At 48.7% G+C, this 18,941-nt stretch overlaps 1 protein-coding gene across 1 annotated transcript; it reads left to right on the top strand.

Annotated features, from left to right (window-relative positions):
• Positions 1-876: 876 nt before the first annotated feature.
• On the top strand, positions 877-13,296 carry P4hb (prolyl 4-hydroxylase subunit beta). The gene is made up of 11 exons (XM_021211413.2): positions 877-1,464; positions 2,395-2,601; positions 5,419-5,552; positions 5,670-5,807; positions 9,581-9,685; positions 9,773-9,898; positions 10,219-10,419; positions 10,835-10,955; positions 11,065-11,246; positions 11,363-11,449; positions 12,355-13,296. The coding sequence occupies exons 1-11, from the start codon at positions 1,314-1,316 to the stop codon at positions 12,430-12,432; spliced, it is 1,530 nt and encodes a 509-aa protein (XP_021067072.1). The 5' UTR covers positions 877-1,313; the 3' UTR covers positions 12,433-13,296.
• The last annotated feature ends 5,645 nt before the right edge of the window (positions 13,297-18,941 follow it).

The following is an 18,941-nucleotide window of genomic DNA, read 5'->3' as shown; positions in this document are numbered from 1 at the left end:
TAGTACTAATCAATCTATATACTTAATATTTGGGTGTTTCCCTTTTCGAATGACCCGTGACTATCAGGATAGTTTTTGTAGTGGGAAGTGAAAAAAAGAAGAGGCTGCTAGAATGAGTGAGCTCTGCAGGGTGGGCGTAGAGAGCAGATCGGGTGACAGCGGTGGAACAGTAAAGAAAGAGACAGGGGCTGCTCACAGCCGTAACTACAGCACTCGGGGCCAGGGCAGATCTTTAAGTACTTCCTCGGGTTCCAGGCCAGCCTGTGTACAATGAGTTCCAGGTCACTAAGGGACAGAGACACAAAGTAGAGGAGGATTCTGGAAAAGGAGTTCAACCGAGACAAAATGTGAATCTCGTACGTAATGGAAAGGCTGATTCACAGAAGCCAAACCTTTTTATTATTCAGCCCAACGAGCTCAAGTGCCATTTCAACATGTGGTCAGTATCCTCCACTTCCCCAGCGGGCTTCCGCAGAGGCCCGAATGGTGGACAGGAGCCTCGGACGACCACGGGGCGCCCGAGAAACGTGCCCGCAGCGTGGGGACACGCCTGGCTGCCACCGCGCGCCCGCTGACGCCTGGCAGCTACCGCGGCCGAGAAAAGCACAGTCCCCTGGACGTGGGGTCCGTCAGCCAAGACCTGGGCAGGGACTGCACGAGCCGCACGCGCACCGGAAGTGGCGTCCCTGACTTCCTGGCGGCGACTTGGGGGCGGCGCCAGTACGGAAACGCGGTCCAGTCAGAATGCAACACGAGGGGTTTCGGAGGCGCAGGCGTAGCTCCGCCCAAGGGCCCGGGACTCCTCCCACTGCCACGTTCGACGGAGAATCGGGCTGGGTACGCGCATCTCTCGGCCAATCAGGAGCCACACGGCCCGGCGCCGAAAGCAGCGGCCATTCCAGACGTGTGGAAGGCGTGGGAAAAGTCGCCAGTCAGAAGTCCAGAAAGAGAAAGTTCGCCTCCGCCAGCGAATCAGACGCGGGGGGACATAGGGTTTGTGCGCGCGCGCGCTCGCCGTGGCCAATCCCAGGCAAGAACCGAAAGGCCTCCGGGTCTTCGTCGACTCGGTGGCCCAGCCTTGAGTGGGTGTCCAGTCCCCGTACGGCGAGGGCGGGCCTCTGAACTCCTCGGCCAATCGGAGGGCGCGGCGGGGCGCATGCGCACGGCAGCTGACGCGCGCATCGAGGGGGAGGCGTGGGCGCGTCCCCGGGCCAGGATTTATAAAGGCGAGGTCTGGACCGACGCGCGCTCTCGTCGCCTTGGCTGTCCCGGCGGCGCCGACCCAACTGCCCCGCCCGCTGCCGACGTCCGACATGCTGAGCCGTGCTTTGCTGTGCCTGGCCCTGGCCTGGGCGGCTAGGGTGGGCGCCGATGCCCTGGAGGAGGAGGACAACGTCCTGGTGTTGAAGAAGAGCAACTTCGAGGAGGCGCTGAAGGCGCACAAGTACCTGCTGGTGGAGTTCTGTGAGTGCGCCGTGGGCCTCGGCGGGCGGGCAGGGCCCCTTGTCCACAGACTACTCCGGGCCGCCCTCGGTGGCACCCAGCACTGTCCTGCGCGGCCGGCCCCTCTTGAGTACGGTGGCCCGTAGCCCTCAGCTTGCCCCACGGAGCACGGGCTGGCCGGTCCCGAGCTGCACCTCGCGGGTAGCACCCCCTGTAAGCTTCTCTGCTTCCAGTTGTCCCAAGAGCATCCTTCCTACCCAAAGTGGAAGTCGTTGTAGTCAGGGCTCCTTGAGGGTGACTGCGGGGCTGAGAATCAAGAAGGTGGCTTTGTGCACGACGTCCACATGGCCAGGATCTTCTGTTAGCTGGGAAAAACGGAATGGGCTGTGTGAGCAGTTAGCAGTTCCGATAGAGTAGATCAAACGCTCTTTACTATGTCATCCCTACCTGTAACCTGCCGTATTCTCCTTACCGGGAAGCAAGCCAGATCCTAAAGCCTTTACTTCTGCTTACAAGTGTGTGAGCTCCAACACAGCTGCCAGGCTGCCTTGACAGATTGTCACATTCCCATAGTAGAAAGAACAGCTTTGGATCTGGGCACGTTCTTGCTACATATAGTGCTGGCCCAGCAACCTTTTAACTTTTCCTAGATTTTGAGTGGTAAACCCCAGGGATACACTGACCCTGATTGCTGGGGGCAGTAGGAAGTTACAAGTCAAGGATTATTTTACAGTGCTGGTGGTCACAGGGCAAAGTAGGGATTGGGGTTGGTTTGTCACTCGTGGCCTCTGTCCTCATATTGCCCAAGAGCACCAGCTATCAGTGCAGTCTCTTGACTTCGTTAAGAGGGGTTATCTTGGAATACTGATAAGGTTTTTATGAAAGGAAGTACAAAGGGAAGAAGTAGACCTGGATGGAGACTGCCTTCCAATGTCCTGGTTTCTTTTACAGATGCCCCATGGTGTGGCCACTGCAAGGCTCTGGCCCCCGAGTATGCCAAAGCTGCCGCGAAACTGAAGGCAGAAGGCTCTGAGATTCGACTAGCAAAGGTGGATGCCACGGAAGAGTCTGACCTGGCTCAGCAGTATGGTGTCCGTGGCTACCCCACAATCAAGTTCTTCAAGAATGGAGACACGGCCTCCCCAAAAGAGTATACAGGTGTGAACCTAGCACTGCCCTTTAATAACTGTGTAGGCTTTGGGAGCAAACCCACAGGTGGGGGAAAAAAGGCAGGGAGAGGCCCTGTTCTCAAGTGGGTTCTATATCAACTCTTGCATGTGGGAGCTACGGAAAGAAAGTTCCCCCTTTGGAGTACTTCACAGGAAATGTCACATCTGTGATGACCTCCTGAGTAGCCTGCTGGCTGAGGCTTATCTGGTGATTGACCAATGAGGAGGAGGAGGCAAGTGCTTCGCTGAACACACGGGGCTTTGAACTATTGGTGCTCCCAGGAATGCAGTGCTTCCAGATAGTGTAGGCGTGACACTTGAGTGACACTTTGTAGCTGTCACTCACAGGGTCACAGGGTGTCAGTACCAGGCCAGGTATTCATGATTCTCACTGCACTTCTACCTTTGGGAACCTTTCATAGTTACAGCATTCTAGTTGTTGGTGACCAAATGCAAATCCAGACTTCAGTCTATTACCCAGCCACTGCTAAAGGAATTTCCGTGGAGCCTGGACCACGAAAATTCAGTTAGTTACTACTAGCAAAAGACTTGGGCTTCAGCCAGAGGTGGTGGCACAGACCTTTAATCCTCGCATTTGGGAGGTAGAGGCTACCGTGGTATATAGAGCAACATATATATATATATATATATATATATATATATATATATATATATATACACATACATATACACACTCACATATGCCATATATAGTATCTATATATCTCCCCTTGAGCAGCAGTGTGCCACTCTAGTCACCTCCCTAGGCTATCTGTGGTCATTTTTATATGACTTCACTACTTTTGAAGTAGAAAGTTCTTGCCTGCCAGGCATGGTGGAGCACAGCCTTAGTCCCATTGCTTGGGAGGCAGAAGCAGGCGGAACTCTGGAGGCCAGCCTGGTCTACTGCTCTACATATCAAGTTTCAAGACAGCTAAAGCTACGCAGAAAACCCTGTCAATTAAATTTAAAAACAAACAAACACCAAGGTTCTTTGCCCAGATCTTGATGTACTGGCTCATGCTTATGACCAGCACCTGGGAAGCAGAGGCATGAGCATCGTCCAAGTTTAAGGCCATCCTAGTGTGGGATCTAAGGATCCGGGTCTACAGAGTAAGACCTTGTCTGAAAAGTACGCAGTTGGGTCGGTAGAGTACTTGCCTAACATGAAGACGCAAATACAATCACTACCACTTTATAAACTGGGTATGGTGATGTTGTGTTTACTTGTGGGTTTTTTTGTGTGTGTATGTGTGCATGCGCACACCTGAAGCATAGTGTATACTTGTTTATCTTGTGCATTCTGCCAGAAGAGTATGTTGGATCTCCTGGAACTTACAGGCAGTTGTGTGCCACCTAAGGTAGGTACTGGCAACCAAACCCAGGTCCTTTTAGAAGAGAGACAAGTGTTCTTAAGCTATTGAGCCATCTCTCCAGCCCCCGTCCCCAGTCAAAAAATTTTTTATTTATTTATTTTTTGGTTTTTCGAGACGGTTTCTCTGTGTAGCCCTGGCTGTCCTGAAACTCACTCTGTAGGCCTCGAACTCAGAAATCTGCCTGCCTCTGCCTCCCAAATGCTGGGATTAAAAGCATGCGCCGGGCTGGTGATATGGCTCAGTGGGTAAGAGCACCCGACTGTTCTTCCGAAGGTCCAGAGTTCAAATCCCAGCAACCACATGGTGGCTCACAACCATCCGTAACAAGATCTGATGCCCTCTTCTGGAATGTCTGAAGATAGCTACAGTGTACTTACATATGATAAATAAATAAATCTTAAAAAAAAAAAAAGCATGCGCCACCACCGCCCAGCAGCAGTCAAAAATTTAAAGGAAAAAAAGTAGGTTTTTTTTCTTAGTCAAGTAGTAGTGGCACACTTTTAATCCCAGAAACTCAGGAGACAGGCGGATCTCTGAGTTCAAGCCCAGCTTGGTCTATAGACCAAGCTCCATAACAGGGTTATTCAGAGATACCCTGTCTCAGAAAAGAAAAGAGAAAAAGAATTTTTTTTTCTTTTTTATTATTATTTTCTTTATTTACATTTCAAATGCTATCCCGAAAGTTTCCCATACCCCTCCCCCCAGAAAAAGAATTTTTTTAATGACCACAATTACTTTGATGTTCAGCTAGGCTCTGCGTTTTCTGAGTGAACTGTGTCTTGTTTGGGAACTGGCAGCTCAGTTTCTTGTTGGCACTGAGCTGTAGAATCCTGGTATATCTAATGTTAGACAAGCCTTGATTGGTCCAAAAGGCACAGTCCAGGAGGAGGGCGTCTTCTGTCAGCCTCTCCCTTAAGGAGGGAGCAGGCTCTCTTTCTTTCTGTGTCTACTTTGACTAGCACTCAAGCACACAATATTTTTCCAGTTCATATCCATCTGGGAAGTGGGTAGGGCAAGTTCCAGACAGGAACACCTGGCCCACCTGAGGTGTCAGAGTCAAGTCAGTCCTGTTTTGGGGCAACAGAGCTAGCTCTGAGGTTGGCTAACCTCACATCTCCAGGGGTGTAGCCTCTTGTGTGAGTGCTGTAGGAATACCTGAACATAAGTGTTCAAGGAAATGCGAACACATTGAGGAGAAATGCCTAGTCAGCAGGACATATTTTCAGATGTGTGCACTCTTTCCTTTGGTGAGGACCACGGTGTCCTCTTCTGGGATCCAGAGGCTGTAGCCAGCCCTCTATAGGAGAATATTTTGCTCTAGTAATAGGCTGGCCTATCTTGAGCCTCATGGGCACAGCTCAGAAGAGAGATGCGGCGGCAGGATGGGTGATACCCTGTTTCATAGGAACTTGCATTTGTTTGGGGTGTAGCTGGCAGGGAAGCCGATGACATTGTGAACTGGCTGAAGAAACGCACGGGACCAGCAGCCACAACCCTGTCTGACACTGCAGCTGCCGAGTCCTTCGTGGACTCAAGTGAAGTGACGGTCATCGGTTTCTTCAAGGTACAGCCTTAGAATTCCATTTGGTCTGTCTGCTGTCCGTACAGAGGGAGGGGCCCTGCTGTTTTTCAGGAGCACTGCTCAGGGTTGGTCACCTCTATTTTTCCCTTCCTCTTCCAGGACGTAGAGTCCGACTCTGCCAAGCAGTTCTTGCTGGCAGCAGAGGCTATTGATGACATACCTTTTGGAATCACGTCCAACAGTGGTGTGTTCTCCAAGTACCAGCTGGACAAAGATGGGGTGGTCCTCTTTAAGAAGGTGAGTACCCCTTGGGCAGCTGTGCCCAGGGCAGGTCAGATGTTTGACTACAGGGGGTGGTGTTGCCTGCTCATATTGGGAAGGACCAAGCGGGCTGATGGGATGGATGGTGATCAAGGATCTCTGCTAGTTGTGCTATGGCAGCCACTTCACACTGTGGCCTTTGGAACAGCTTCCTTGACCACCGACATACTGGGTCCCCTGAATAATACAAGGTGATCGTTATGGCAAGATAGTCTTACCCTGTAGCTCTGACTGGCCTTGAATTCATTGTATAGCCCAGGGTGGCCTTCAGTTCCTGACAGGTCTCTTGCCTCCATCTCTCAAGTGCTGAAATTACAGATCTGAGCCACATACCTGACCTTAAACTTTTTTTTTTTTTAATTTTATGTGCATTTGTGGGGGTGCCGGATCCCCTGGAACTGGAGTTAAAACAGACAGTTGCAAGCTACTCTAGATATGGGGGATTGAGCTGGGATCAACTGAGCTATCACTCTTAACCACTGAGCCATCTCTCCACTTTTAAGTTCCTAGTCTAGTGGTGTTATTTCCACAGTGCCAAGGAACCTATTACTAGGACTTTTTCTTCAGCCTAGACAAGAGCTCTAGAACCTTTGGTTGTGTGACTCCTGTGCTGGCTCTCACCCTCATTCCCCGCAGGTCTCCTACCTAAACACCTGTAAATTCCAGTCCTAACTGTCACTCTTCTGTAGACAGTGTGTGTCCTTGTTACGTGTTCCTGTTTCGGGGTCTAAGCAGACTGTAGTGTTGCTGAGGGGCCGTGGGCTGCTTTGTCTTTTGTCCTGAGAGGCAGGGTGATATCTACCTCCCCGTGGTTTTGCAGTCCAGCTGTACCAGCGTGGGGATTCAGCCTGGGCAGTGGTGGTGCTCTAATCCCAGCTCCCAGGCAGAGGCAAGCAGGTCTGAGTTGGAGGCCAGCCTGATGTACAGCACTAGTTCCAGGACAGTCAAGGAGGACTACACAGAGAAACCCTGTCTGGGAAAAAACTAACAAACAAAAAACCAAAAAGATAGGAGTACTTAGAGACTCTCATGTCAGCCAGGTAGGTTGTGTAGTGGACTGGTGAGGACAGATGATGAAGTATAGGTGAGAGAGTCTGATTGGTCTGGAGCCATGTTAGCCTAGCACCTGACATTGTTGTGTGTGTCTGTCTGTCTGTCTGAAAAGGTTTCACCAGTTTGAGGTTGAATGAATTTGAAGGAGAAAAATAGTTCGGACATTGGCAGGGACAGGGGGAGCAACAACATCCCCTCAGCTTGCGCCAGTGCTTTTGTCTTTTGTCTTCATCTAGCAGAGGACCCAATGAGAGCAGAATTGCTACATTATTAGATGTCTTGGTTCATTTATCCAGAAACTTTAAGGTATCTTGTCTGATGCAAGGTATGAGAAAACTCTGGATGAAGTCTTGACAGAGCAAAAGCTCTTCTCGGGTTTTAGAAAATTTCAGGCGCGTGATCATACAACACACCTTTAATTCCAGAAGCAGGTGGATCTCTGTAAGAGCTATAAAGAAACCTTATCTCAAAAAAAAAAGTTAGAAAGAAAAACTTGATTGCTTCTGTCTTTAAATACAGTGTGTGTAGATCTGCTGTTTAGACTGTGTATTTGGGAAGAGTGGGTTGTTTGGTTCTTGGGTGGTTTTTCATCTTTTTAAAGATAAATTATTCTAATATATATGTTTGAGTAGTTTGCCCATATGTCTGGTGAACTGTATGTATGCCTGATGCCTGCAGAGGCCGCAAGAGGACATTAGATACCCAGGGTCTGGACAGTTAAGATCTGTGGTATAGGTGTTGGGACTTGAACCTTTGGTCCTCTGTAAACGTAAGATCTGTGGTATAGGTGCTGGGACTTGAACCTTTGGTCCTCTGTAAACGGATCCAGTCCTTTTCATCACTGAGGCACCCCCACCCTTTATATTTTATTTTCTTCTAGGCAGGATGCTGTATAGCCTGGGCTAGGGTTAACTCTACAGCTGAGACTGCCGCCTTTGAATTTCTGATATTCCTCTCCTGAGTATACAAAGGCATTCAGTGGTTTGGGGTTTGTTTGTTTGTTTGTTTTGAGTTATAGACTTACTCTCTGGCCAAGTCTTCCTACTCTTCCCCTTCTTTGGGATATTAGCTCTACCCACTAAATCATCTGGGTTTTCCTCTACCTCAGGGAACTCTCTGAGGCAGACTAGCAGGGCCAGATAAACTATGGGGTGAGGTCAGTTGCAACTTGCTTTGTGTTTTGCCTGAAGGATGACATGCAACCTGGATTGAGGACAGAGCTGTAGAACTAAGGAATTTAGCCAGTCATGACCTGGTGGGGCTGCTAGTTCTACCAGAGACAGTTATGGCATCTGGGTGAGATCTTCAACCAGGCCTCTTTGCAGCAGCCCCCCCTGAACGAGAGCTGTTTTACCATAGTAGACTGAAGAAATATTGTGTGGTTATATTGGCAAGGGGATACCAGGCCAAACCAGATGGTCAGTTTTACATGCCACCCTTCATTGGGAGGTGAGAGGCACAGGAGCTTGTTCTATAGGAGGAGGAACCTTGTGGGTGGTGATGCTGACTCAGCATCACACCTGGAGATAGTGTTTGAGGGCACCCTAACTCGTCTTCCAGGTAGCACGCAGTACATTCCATTCGGTATCCATTGTGGCTGTTGAGGGGAAGAAGGTATAGAAGCCCATACCCTCTAGGCTCAGTAGGAATATAAGAAGAGCACAACGGACTCAGCCTAGCTTTCACATCCCTGGCTGTGACCTGCTGTGAGTGTTTAGAATGAGGACTTCTGTGCTCCCCCCACTCACCTACCCCCCCTTCATGTTTTTTACTTGTGTGTTTATTTGTGTATCTGTTGTATGGAAGTGTTCACCCAAGTATAGAGAAGGGCTTTAGATCCCCTGGAACTAGAGTTTTAGGCAGCTGTGAACTGCACGCTGTGGTGCTGAGAGCATCACCGTGCTCCTGGAAGAGCAGTGCATATTCTCTGGTTCTTGCTTCCTCCTGACCTTTGGAGGGGTATAGGAAAAGATGGCCAGTAAGAAAGATGAGCAGTCAGGGCCCACATCCTTGCATCCAAGTATCTTGGCTCAGAAGTGTTTGGAGTAAGCTGGGTATGGTAGTACATGTCTATAATCCTAGCACTCAACATGCTGAGGCAGGAGGATCACATATTTGAGGTCAGATTGGAGCACAGGATAAGACCCGGTCTCAACAAACAAACCAAAAGCTGGGCATGCAATGGTAGGCCTTTGAGGTCAGCCAGGGTTCCATGCATGGTGAGATTGAAATACAACAGTTATACCTCTATCTAACAGGAGCAGGCTTTTACAAACCCTTGTCATTGACTAAACCATACAGTGTAACAACTATTTGCAGTGTTATGAATTGTCAGCAGCCCGCTTTGTTTGTTTGTTTTTGTTGTTTTTTATTTTTTGAGACAGGATTGCTCTGTGTGGCCCTGGCTATCCTAGAACCCATTCTGTAGACCAGGCTTGCCTCAAACAAGTACCTACTCTCTCAGCATTTAGCTCTGGAGATTCTTGCTCCGTTCTGTAAGAGCATGAAGCCTCTGTAGTGATGTCTACTGCCTTGGCCTGGCAGAGATGACATTAGCTCGTGCCTGTGCAGTTCAGTCAGAGCAGCAGAAGGACTATGAGACACCAGACATGAGATGTGAATCTGTCACTAGCTTGTGTATCTAGTTTAGGCTGTTGGGGGACATGCAAAGCTCACAGCCCCCTTTCTGTCCATAGTTTGATGAAGGCCGCAACAACTTTGAGGGTGAGATCACCAAGGAGAAGCTTCTAGACTTCATCAAGCACAACCAGCTGCCTTTGGTCATCGAGTTCACGGAACAGGTGGGGCCTCTGAGGTAGAGTGGGGGGGGGCTGGGACACTGGGTGTACAGTCTAAAACAGATGCAGTAATTGCTTCTTGTTCCACAGACAGCTCCGAAGATTTTTGGAGGTGAAATCAAGACACACATTCTGTTGTTCCTGCCCAAGAGTGTGTCTGACTATGATGGCAAGTTGAGCAACTTCAAGAAAGCGGCCGAGGGCTTCAAGGGCAAGGTGAGCTACCTCAGGACACTGGGTTCTTTTTTTTTACAGGTACTAAAAGTCTTTCTGGTCCTCTTTAGTGCTACCCACTAGGGTCTGTGTTGTGGATGTCTACTAGGCCCGCCCTGTTGGCTAGCAAATACTTGTTACTCTATTTAAGCATCTCTGGACTCAAGATGTACAGAGCTGTTTCAAGGGTGTGAGCGAGGGTGTGTCCAGAACTTGTCTGAATCTTGGGTGTGAGCGGGCGTGTGTCCAGAGTGTTTCTGAATCTCTGGTGTGAGTGGGGGTGTGTCCAGAACTTGTCTGAATGTGTCTTTTTTTCCCCCAAGATCCTGTTTATCTTCATCGATAGCGACCACACTGATAACCAGCGCATACTTGAGTTCTTTGGCCTGAAGAAGGAGGAATGTCCCGCCGTGCGGCTTATTACCCTAGAGGAAGAGATGACCAAATACAAACCAGAGTCGGATGAGCTGACGGCTGAGAAAATCACAGAGTTTTGCCACCGCTTCCTAGAGGGCAAGATCAAGGTGTGTAGTTGGACCTGGGTTGTGGTGACACAGTTAAACTTGCAGAGGAGGTTCTACCCGAGGGATCCAGGGCCTTGTGCTTCCTATAGTATCTCTTTCAAATGCTGAAGATGACAGCACAAGCTCCTTAGCATGGTGCCTCTGATGGTTTGAGGACTCTGTTCTTGTCATGTACCAGAGTCAGGGGGAGGGAACCATAGACAGACTCCCTCCTGGTGTACTAGCCTAGCCATGCACCAAGGTAGCTTCAAAGCCAGTAGGACACTTGATCTGCATTTTAGTTGGTCAGCCTTCTCTTACCAGATTCCTGGCAACATCAGCTCTGGTTTCTGGAGGACAGTGTGTCTCGGCTATGCTGGAATTGGAGTGTGGGGCAATGTTGTACCTGACTATACTTTCCCTCTCTCCATTTTAGCCCCACCTGATGAGCCAGGAACTGCCTGAAGACTGGGACAAGCAGCCAGTAAAAGTGCTAGTTGGGAAAAACTTTGAAGAGGTTGCTTTTGATGAGAAAAAGAACGTGTTTGTTGAATTCTGTAAGTGAGGATCTCTGGGTTCCCAGCTTGGTTCCATAAGGAGGCTTGCAACTTGAAAACGTCTGTGGTAGCTCTGTCCAGGAGGGGCCTCAGCACTGCTCTCTTTCAGATGCCCCTTGGTGTGGTCACTGCAAGCAGCTAGCCCCCATTTGGGATAAACTGGGAGAGACATACAAGGATCATGAGAATATCATCATTGCTAAGATGGACTCAACAGCCAATGAGGTGGAAGCTGTCAAAGTGCATAGCTTTCCCACACTGAAGTTCTTCCCAGCAAGTGCAGACAGAACGGTGTGTTTTCCAACCGCTGGGCTGGTGGGCAGAGAGTTCTTCAGACACTCCTGCTGTGTAGCAGGTGCTGTTCTTTGCTAGGCCCCGTTCAACCCTCTTCACTTCCCTTCCTGCAGGTCATTGATTACAACGGTGAGCGGACACTGGATGGTTTTAAGAAATTCTTGGAGAGTGGTGGCCAGGATGGAGCAGGGGACGATGATGTGAGTGTGGCCACCTCTGGGTCCTTGTGGGAGGTACTGTCTCAGACTTTGGCGTAGAGACTTTGGTGGCCGTGCCCAGGCACAGCTGTGACCCTAGGCTTTGCCCTGGTTTGAGAGACGTCTCTATGGTTACCACTTAGACAGCAGGGGTGTAAGGCGCCTTTCAACGCTGTCCTGCAGCTTTCTCTGTAACCCTGCTGTCCTAGAATTCACTCTGCAGACTACGATGACCTCAAACTGAGAGGTCCACCCTCCTCTGCCTCCTGGATGCTGGAATCAAAGTTGTATGCCAGCATTGCACAGCTGATTCCTGTTAATGTGTACTTAAACTTGTAGCCAGTTGGCTATTGTTTGCTCCATGGGTACCACACACTAGTTACTAAACTAGAGTGGATATAGGCTGCCTCCCACTCACTAGATCTGTACCTAGAAAGCTCAGCTTGCTTATGACCATTAACCCTGGTGTTGCTGATACAGAGGAAGCAGAAGGCAGATCAGGATTTGATAGGGTGGAACGTGAGGTCTGCCTAGAAATCCTGTTGAAGGGAGAGATATACTGGCCCCAAGGGACCTATTGGGGAGTAGAGGAAGTGCTGCCTTCTATCCACACACAGCACTCTGTGCACTCCACCGGCTACTGTGCTGCAGCCTGTGCTGGGCCTGCTGTCCCTGGCTGGCCTGGGGTTCTGCAGGTTCCTAGAACCATACCTGACTGGGGGTTCTGAGGTTTGGCTGGGGTTCCTGACTGGAAGACATGCCGTGTCTTGCCTTATACACACCCAAGCCACTGCTGGTGATTGTGGCCAGGTCCTTTATGGTCAGCCAGTCCTTAGTGTGAGTGCTGGTTTCACTGAGGGCAGCCATAGCACAGCTTTGGTCCTTTAACTGGCCCTTCCTTCATCCAGGACCTCGACCTAGAGGAAGCTTTAGAGCCAGACATGGAGGAAGATGACGATCAGAAAGCTGTGAAGGATGAACTGTAGTGCAGAAGCCAGATCTGGGCGCCTGAACCCAAAACCTCGGTGGGCCATGCTCCCAGCAGCCCACGTCTCCGGAGCCTGAGCCTCACCCCAGGAGGGAGCGCCATCAGAACCCAGGGAATCTTTCTGAAGCCACACTCATCTGACACACGTCTCTTCTTTTGCTTTTCAATTTCGGAAGGGGATCTCTGTCCAGGTCAGCCCACCTGGAAGGGCTGCCTTTTGTTTTAATTGGTGGTGTGCTTTATTGTATGTGGATTTTGTCCCATGTGCTTGCTAAAATCTTTGGGGATCTCACACTGGTAATGTCTTTCCTGTTAGAGAGGTTTATGCTATCACTTCACATTTCATCTGTGAGGCATTTCATCTTTTAGACATTTCTTGATGTCCAGATACTTGTTTCACCATGGCAGACCTCCCTGAGCCTCCTTCCTGCCCTGTGTAGGAAGTGTGGCTCTGGGTCTGTGGTCACTCTCCACCTTGTCCTAGTGTTGCCATGGTAGCATGGCTTTGTAGTTTGCATTTAACCTGGGGGTCTATGCATCCTTTCAGAGGGTGGGTCCCCGTCCCCGTGTGTGGAAAGGAGACAGTGTGGCTTGCTGCCAGGCTCAGGCCGGGCCTGGACAGCTCTCACTTTCCTCAAGCCAGGACTACCGACCAGCCTGCTATGGGCACATTACTCTGTGGCTGCTGGATTCTTTTCCAGCATGGCCTGTGGCCTGTGTGAGGCAGAACTGGGACCCTTGATTCCCAGACTGGGAGTCAGCCAAGGACACTGGGGCTGAATGAAATGCCCATTCTTTAGGCATTTCTACCATAATATTGGAATTGAACACATTGGCTAAATAAAGTTGAAATTTTACTACCCATTGTCACTGCTGCTTTATATCTGAGCTAAGGGAGCTGAGCTGAAATTCTGCCACCAAAAGGGATAGTGGGCATCTGTCATGCATGCTGTCATACATACATCTTAAAGCACAATAACTTTAAATTCAGGATTGAGCCTCAAGAAGGTGTATCCTTGGGCTGGAGAGATGGCTCAGCTGTTAAGAGCACCCAACTGCTGAATAAATTTTTTTTTTTTTTTAGATTTATTTATTTATTCTATGTAAGTACACTGTAGCTGTCTTCAGACACTCCAGAGGAGGGTGAAAGATCTTGTTATGGATGGTTATGAGCCATCATGTGGTTGCTGGGATTTGAACTCCGGACCTTTGAAAGAGCAGTCGGGTGCTCTTAACCGCTGAGCTATCTTTCCAGCCCAACAAATGCATCTTTTTAAAAAAACAAACAAAAAAAAGTGTTTCCTTGCCTGGTGGTGGTGGTGGTGGTGATACACACCTTTAATCCCAGCACTTGGGAGGCAGAGGCAGTTGGATTTCTATTTCAAGGCCAGCCTGGTCTACAGAGTGAGTTCCAGGACAGCCAGGACTACACAGAGAAACCCTGTCTCAAAAAACAAAAAAACAAAAAAAAAAGGTGTACCCTCCAGAGACCAGGCATGCAACTCTCCCAAGAAAAAAAATCTGTTATTAAAAGTAAGACATTTTGCCGGGTGTGGTGGCACATGCCTTTAATCCCAGCACTCGGGAGGCAGAGGCAGGCGGATTTTGAGTTCGAGGCCAGCCTGGTCTACAGAGTGAGTTCCAGGACAGCCAGAGCTATACAGAAAAACCCTTATCTTGGAAAAAAAAAAAGTTAAGACATTTCTGAAGCTGTGGATGAAAATGGGTAGGTAGAGTGCCTAATATGTATGAAGCCCTGAGTCTGATTTCAGCAGCAGCACACACGTTAGCTCTGCATATGGAGACAACAGGATCAGAGGTGCAGGGTCGTGCTCATCCACATCTCGGGGTGTTCAAGACCACTCTGGGCTACATGGAAGCTTATGTTAAAATATTCCAGGATGCTGGTACATGTTTATGATCACAGTGCTTAGAAGATGGCAGAAAACTTGGGAATCCAAGGTCATCATTTAGTATGCAAGTTCACATCTTAAATGTGAGACCTCTGGCTTCTCCCCACAGAGCAATTTTCTGCTAGGCCTGCGTGATGAAGCAAGCTTGCAGTCTTCATGATGGGGAGGGTGAGGCAAGATGGTTGTTTTCTTTTTTGTTTTTGAGACAGGGTTTCTCTGTATAGTCCTCGCTGTCCTGGAACTCACTCTGTAGACCAGGCTGGCCTCGAACTCAGAAATCTGCCTGCCTCTGCCTCCCAAGTGCTGAGATTAAAGGTGTGCACCACCACACCTTTTTTTTGGGGGGGGGAGTGGGGGATAAGATGGTTGTTTTCAATTTGAGGCTAACTTGGGATGCACAAAAAACCCTCACCTTGTTTTTCTGTTTGTTTTGTTCTTGAAGATGGTTTTTGTGACTCTCGCTGTTCTAGAACTTGTTCTTTCTTCAGACATCCCCCTGCCTCTGCCTCCAGTGTGCCACACTGCCCAGCTTTGATTTTGTTTGTTTTGTTTTTAAAAGCTCTGGTGTTTGCTGCTCTTACAGGAGATCCAAGTTTGAGTCCCCGTATTCACATGCAGCTTAAGTGCTTGTGACTCCAGCACCAGAGTATTTGATATTCTCTTCTGGCCTCTGAAGTTGCACACACCAATGTGACCTAATGCACGAACACACAAATTTGTTTTGAGAGGGAAAGCAAGAGCTGGCAAGATGGCTCAGTGGGTAAAGGCAACTACTGCTAAGCCTATTTCAGTGTGTGTATGTGGTGAATGTATATGGCTCAGTAGGATATGCATGCAGTGCTCAAAATTCTTGCAGGATTTTTCCCTGTCCAATCCCATTAGAGCTGTGGGAGGCTTGTGATTGGACAGAAGGGAGGCAGAGTGAGGAGTTGAAACAGAGAGAGAGGTCTCAGGAGGACAGAGAGAACCCGAATGGAGGCTGATGTGGTGTTATCAAAAGGTTAGAATAATTGGGTTAAAGCTTTATCATCCTTTGGCTCTAAAATTTTGTATTGGCATCTTGTAAATTGTGTTATTGAGACAAATCTGATTGGCTAACTAAGCATTAAGAGTCTTGATTCTACTGGGTAATTAGGTGTTGAGATGACTAGCCATGGGTTCTTGGGGGATTGTGTGAAAGCGAGAGGAACTTGGGGGCCCCTGTCTGAGAGATGGTGGCGGCGGGAGCATGGGAGTGTGGGAGCGTGGCCTGGCCTTCCAGAGAGTTGACAGGCTCATTTTTTAATATTTCCTGCAACACAATGATTAGAAGATAGTGTTGGATCCCCTAGAACTGAGTTCGTAGCCCTTGTGAGCAATCACGTGGACACAGAAATAAATTCAGGTCCCCTGCCATTGCAGCAAGTCTTCTTAACTGTTGAGCTCTCTGTCCAGCCTTTGACTCACATCTTGAATACCAGTGTGAGAACTGGGGATTAGAAACCTTAGAAAAATAGACTGGGGATAGTGGTGCACATTCTTAATCCCAGCCCTGGGAAGCAAAATGTAGGTGGATCTCTGCCTGTGATTCTAGGCCAGCATGGTCTACACAGAGTGTTCCAAACATGGAAAGACTCTGTCTCAAGAAAGAAGAAATAAGACTGTGCATGATGGTGTATACCTGTAGGTCTAGTCCTTGAGAAGGGCAAGCAGGAAGGTAAGTCACCTTCAGCTACACCGTGAGTTCAAAGCCAGCCTAGGCTACATGAAACTTTTAAAAACAAGTTTGTGAATATGTCACTTTTATTTCCTCAGATGAGAGCTATACCCAAGCTGTGTGAACACGTGACTTGGGCTGAACCCAGAGCCTTTCTTTCTCTGTTTTAGCTATCCCTAGACCTAGGTCTGGAAGCTTCTAGTCTCCATACAATCTAATCTTCCAAGCTGACTGGTTCAAACTGGCTTCTCTCAGCTTCTGACTGAATTGCTCTGCTTGGCCTTAAACTAACAGGCAATTTGTTCTCTGGCTTGTTCTGTATTCACCTGTAACCTCTCTTGAAAATGTCCTGGTGAATCTGCCTCCTCCTCCTTTTTCCTCCCCCCACCCCTCACACACTGGTCCCTTTCCTGTGCTGTTCTTTTTAATGTATTTATTTATTTTATATATGTGAGTACACTGTAGCTATCTTGAGACACACCAGAAGAAGGCATCAAACCCATTACAGATGGTTGTGAACCACCATGTGGTTGCTGGGAATTGAACTCAGGACCCCTGGAAGAGAGTCAGTGCTCCTAACCACAGAGCCATCTCTCCAGCCTTCCTGTGCAGTTCTTGTGAGAGTTGGGTGTATCCAGTCTCTAACTCATTCTATCAAATCCTTCTTACTTCTGTCACTTTGCCCCTCATTTTGACATCACTTTCAAACATGGCAGCTTCCTTCTACAAACTAACTTTACCTTCATTGTTTGGGAATAAAGGTGTATACTGAGGGCGTGTCTGTATTCCAGTCAGAGGGATTAAAGGTGTGTAGTGTGCCTGCATTCCAGTCAGATCACACAGACCTGGGTCTTTAGATGTGATTCTCTGCCAAGTCAGCTATATTGCTGGATTAAAATTCCTCTACAAGTTTGACTTGAAGAACCTCAACTTTTTCTATCTCTCTATTTATTTATTTGTTTGTTTGTTTGTTTAATGTTTGAGTACACCATAGCTCTCTTCAGACATACCAGAAGAGAGCATCGGATCCTATTACAGATGGTTGTGAGCCACCATGTGGTTGCTGGAAATTCAATTCAGGACCTCTGGAAGAAGAGCAGTCAGTGCTCTTAACCACTGAGCCATCTCTCCAGCCCAAACCTTAACTTTCTTAGTTCCCACAGAGAAACTGAGACTAGAATCAGTTCATGTTTCACAGTCTCACAGCTATCATCTCAAGCAGTAGGCGGTGATAACCCTGGAGCTGGCCTCCTCAAACTGCCCAGCATTGTTGAGAGTATGGCAGTACTGGGGGTCTTAGGGTCACAGGGCTCAGTGTGGTCACTGGACCCTGACAGTAATGTTTCAGGCTGCTTTAGGTCAGAGAGAGCCTACGTACAGCCTTACCAATATTCTGAGGAGCCCTGCCTGTGTTTAAACGTGTGCATGCACACAAGCTTTCTGAAGCCATCCAGAGCAGAACATCTTAATGGCATCAAGGCTAGGTGCCCTTCTGCTTGTAACCATTGCCCTAGACACAGCTCTTAGGGTAGGCTGAAGGACTTGACAAGTATGGTTGTCTCCCAGGTCGTGGGGTGTGGTCATCTCTCCCCATGGTTACCTTGTCCTGCCATAAAAGCTCACACTAGGGCTGGTGAGATGGCTTAGTGGGTAAGAGCACCCGACTGCTCTTCCAAAGGTTCAGAGTTCAAATCCCAGCAACCACATGGTGGCTCATAACCATCCGTAACAAGATCTGACTCCCTCTTCTGGAGTGTCTGAAGACAGCTACAGTGTACTTACATATAATAAATAAATCTTTTTTTAAAAAAATTCTTTAAAAAAAAAAAAGAAAAAAAGAAAAAAAAAAAAGCTCACACTAGCCCAGGGATGCTCCTATCTGATCACAACGAGCAGAGGAAGAAGACCCTCTGTCACCAATTCAGGCAGTGCCAGATGGCCCAGGTATCTGTCACTCCAAGGCTGTACATTCTGACTCAGCAGCTGGGTCAGCTGTCCACTCATGCTGCCTCCACTGGCTCTTGGTAACTGGCTATAGGGCCAGGTTCCAGCTGTGTCAGCTCCTGCAGCTTCTGAGGGGACCTGCCGACTCAATGGACCACAATCATCTTAAAGTGGGTACAGTAACTTTGGAGTTTGCTGTGGGGGAAGATATAAATTCTGAGCCCAAAATGTGAGTCAAGGCACATGACAATGCTTCCAGGGGAGAAAAAACAGCAGGGCTGTGAGCAGACATTTCCCTGTCCCGGTACAAAGGTTTGCGGTGCACCTGCCCTGGAGACAGTGCTAGAACGACTGCCCAGCTGTGCAGAGATTTGGTCTCTGGATAAGAAAGCCTCAGACCAGGCCACTGTCACGCGCTCTGGAGAGCAGGGTGACTCACAGATACCTTTCCGCTTTTGCAGAGGCAACTGATGAGAGCATTCCAGAGACAGGCTGTGCAGGGCAGCTACAGGGTGGTGTTTAAAACCTCTGTGGCTGGACTAGTGGATTAGTAAGGCAACCAAAGGGTCTGTGGGGCAGTGGTGAAGACTGGAATTTCCCAAACCACCCATCCACCCATTCCCTCCACAGGTAGCCAAAAGCCACTGGCCTGGAACTTAAAAAAAGAGAACTGCCCTAAACTTCCAACTGGCTTTGCTGGATCACCAGACACCTTACAACACCCAGGCACTGGGTACCTGTAACTGCTGTTGGCACAGTCTAAGGTTTCCTTCTTCATTTTCTTGGTTTACTTTAATTTAGGCTTGTGTCAACCTTGATGGCTTTGAACTCAGACTATAACTCACGCTGGCTCTGGACTCAAGGCAAACCATCTGTCTTAGCCTCCAGAGTGTTGGAAGGACACGTTTGATGTAGTAGCCAGCACAAACACCGAACTTGTATTGGACTGTGGCA

This window comes from Mus pahari, chromosome 14, assembly GCF_900095145.1.
Source record: "Mus pahari chromosome 14, PAHARI_EIJ_v1.1, whole genome shotgun sequence".
NCBI lineage: Eukaryota > Metazoa > Chordata > Mammalia > Rodentia > Muridae > Mus > Mus pahari.
The sequence above is the reverse complement of the archived record's forward strand: the minus strand, read 5'-3'. Positions and strand labels throughout refer to the sequence as shown.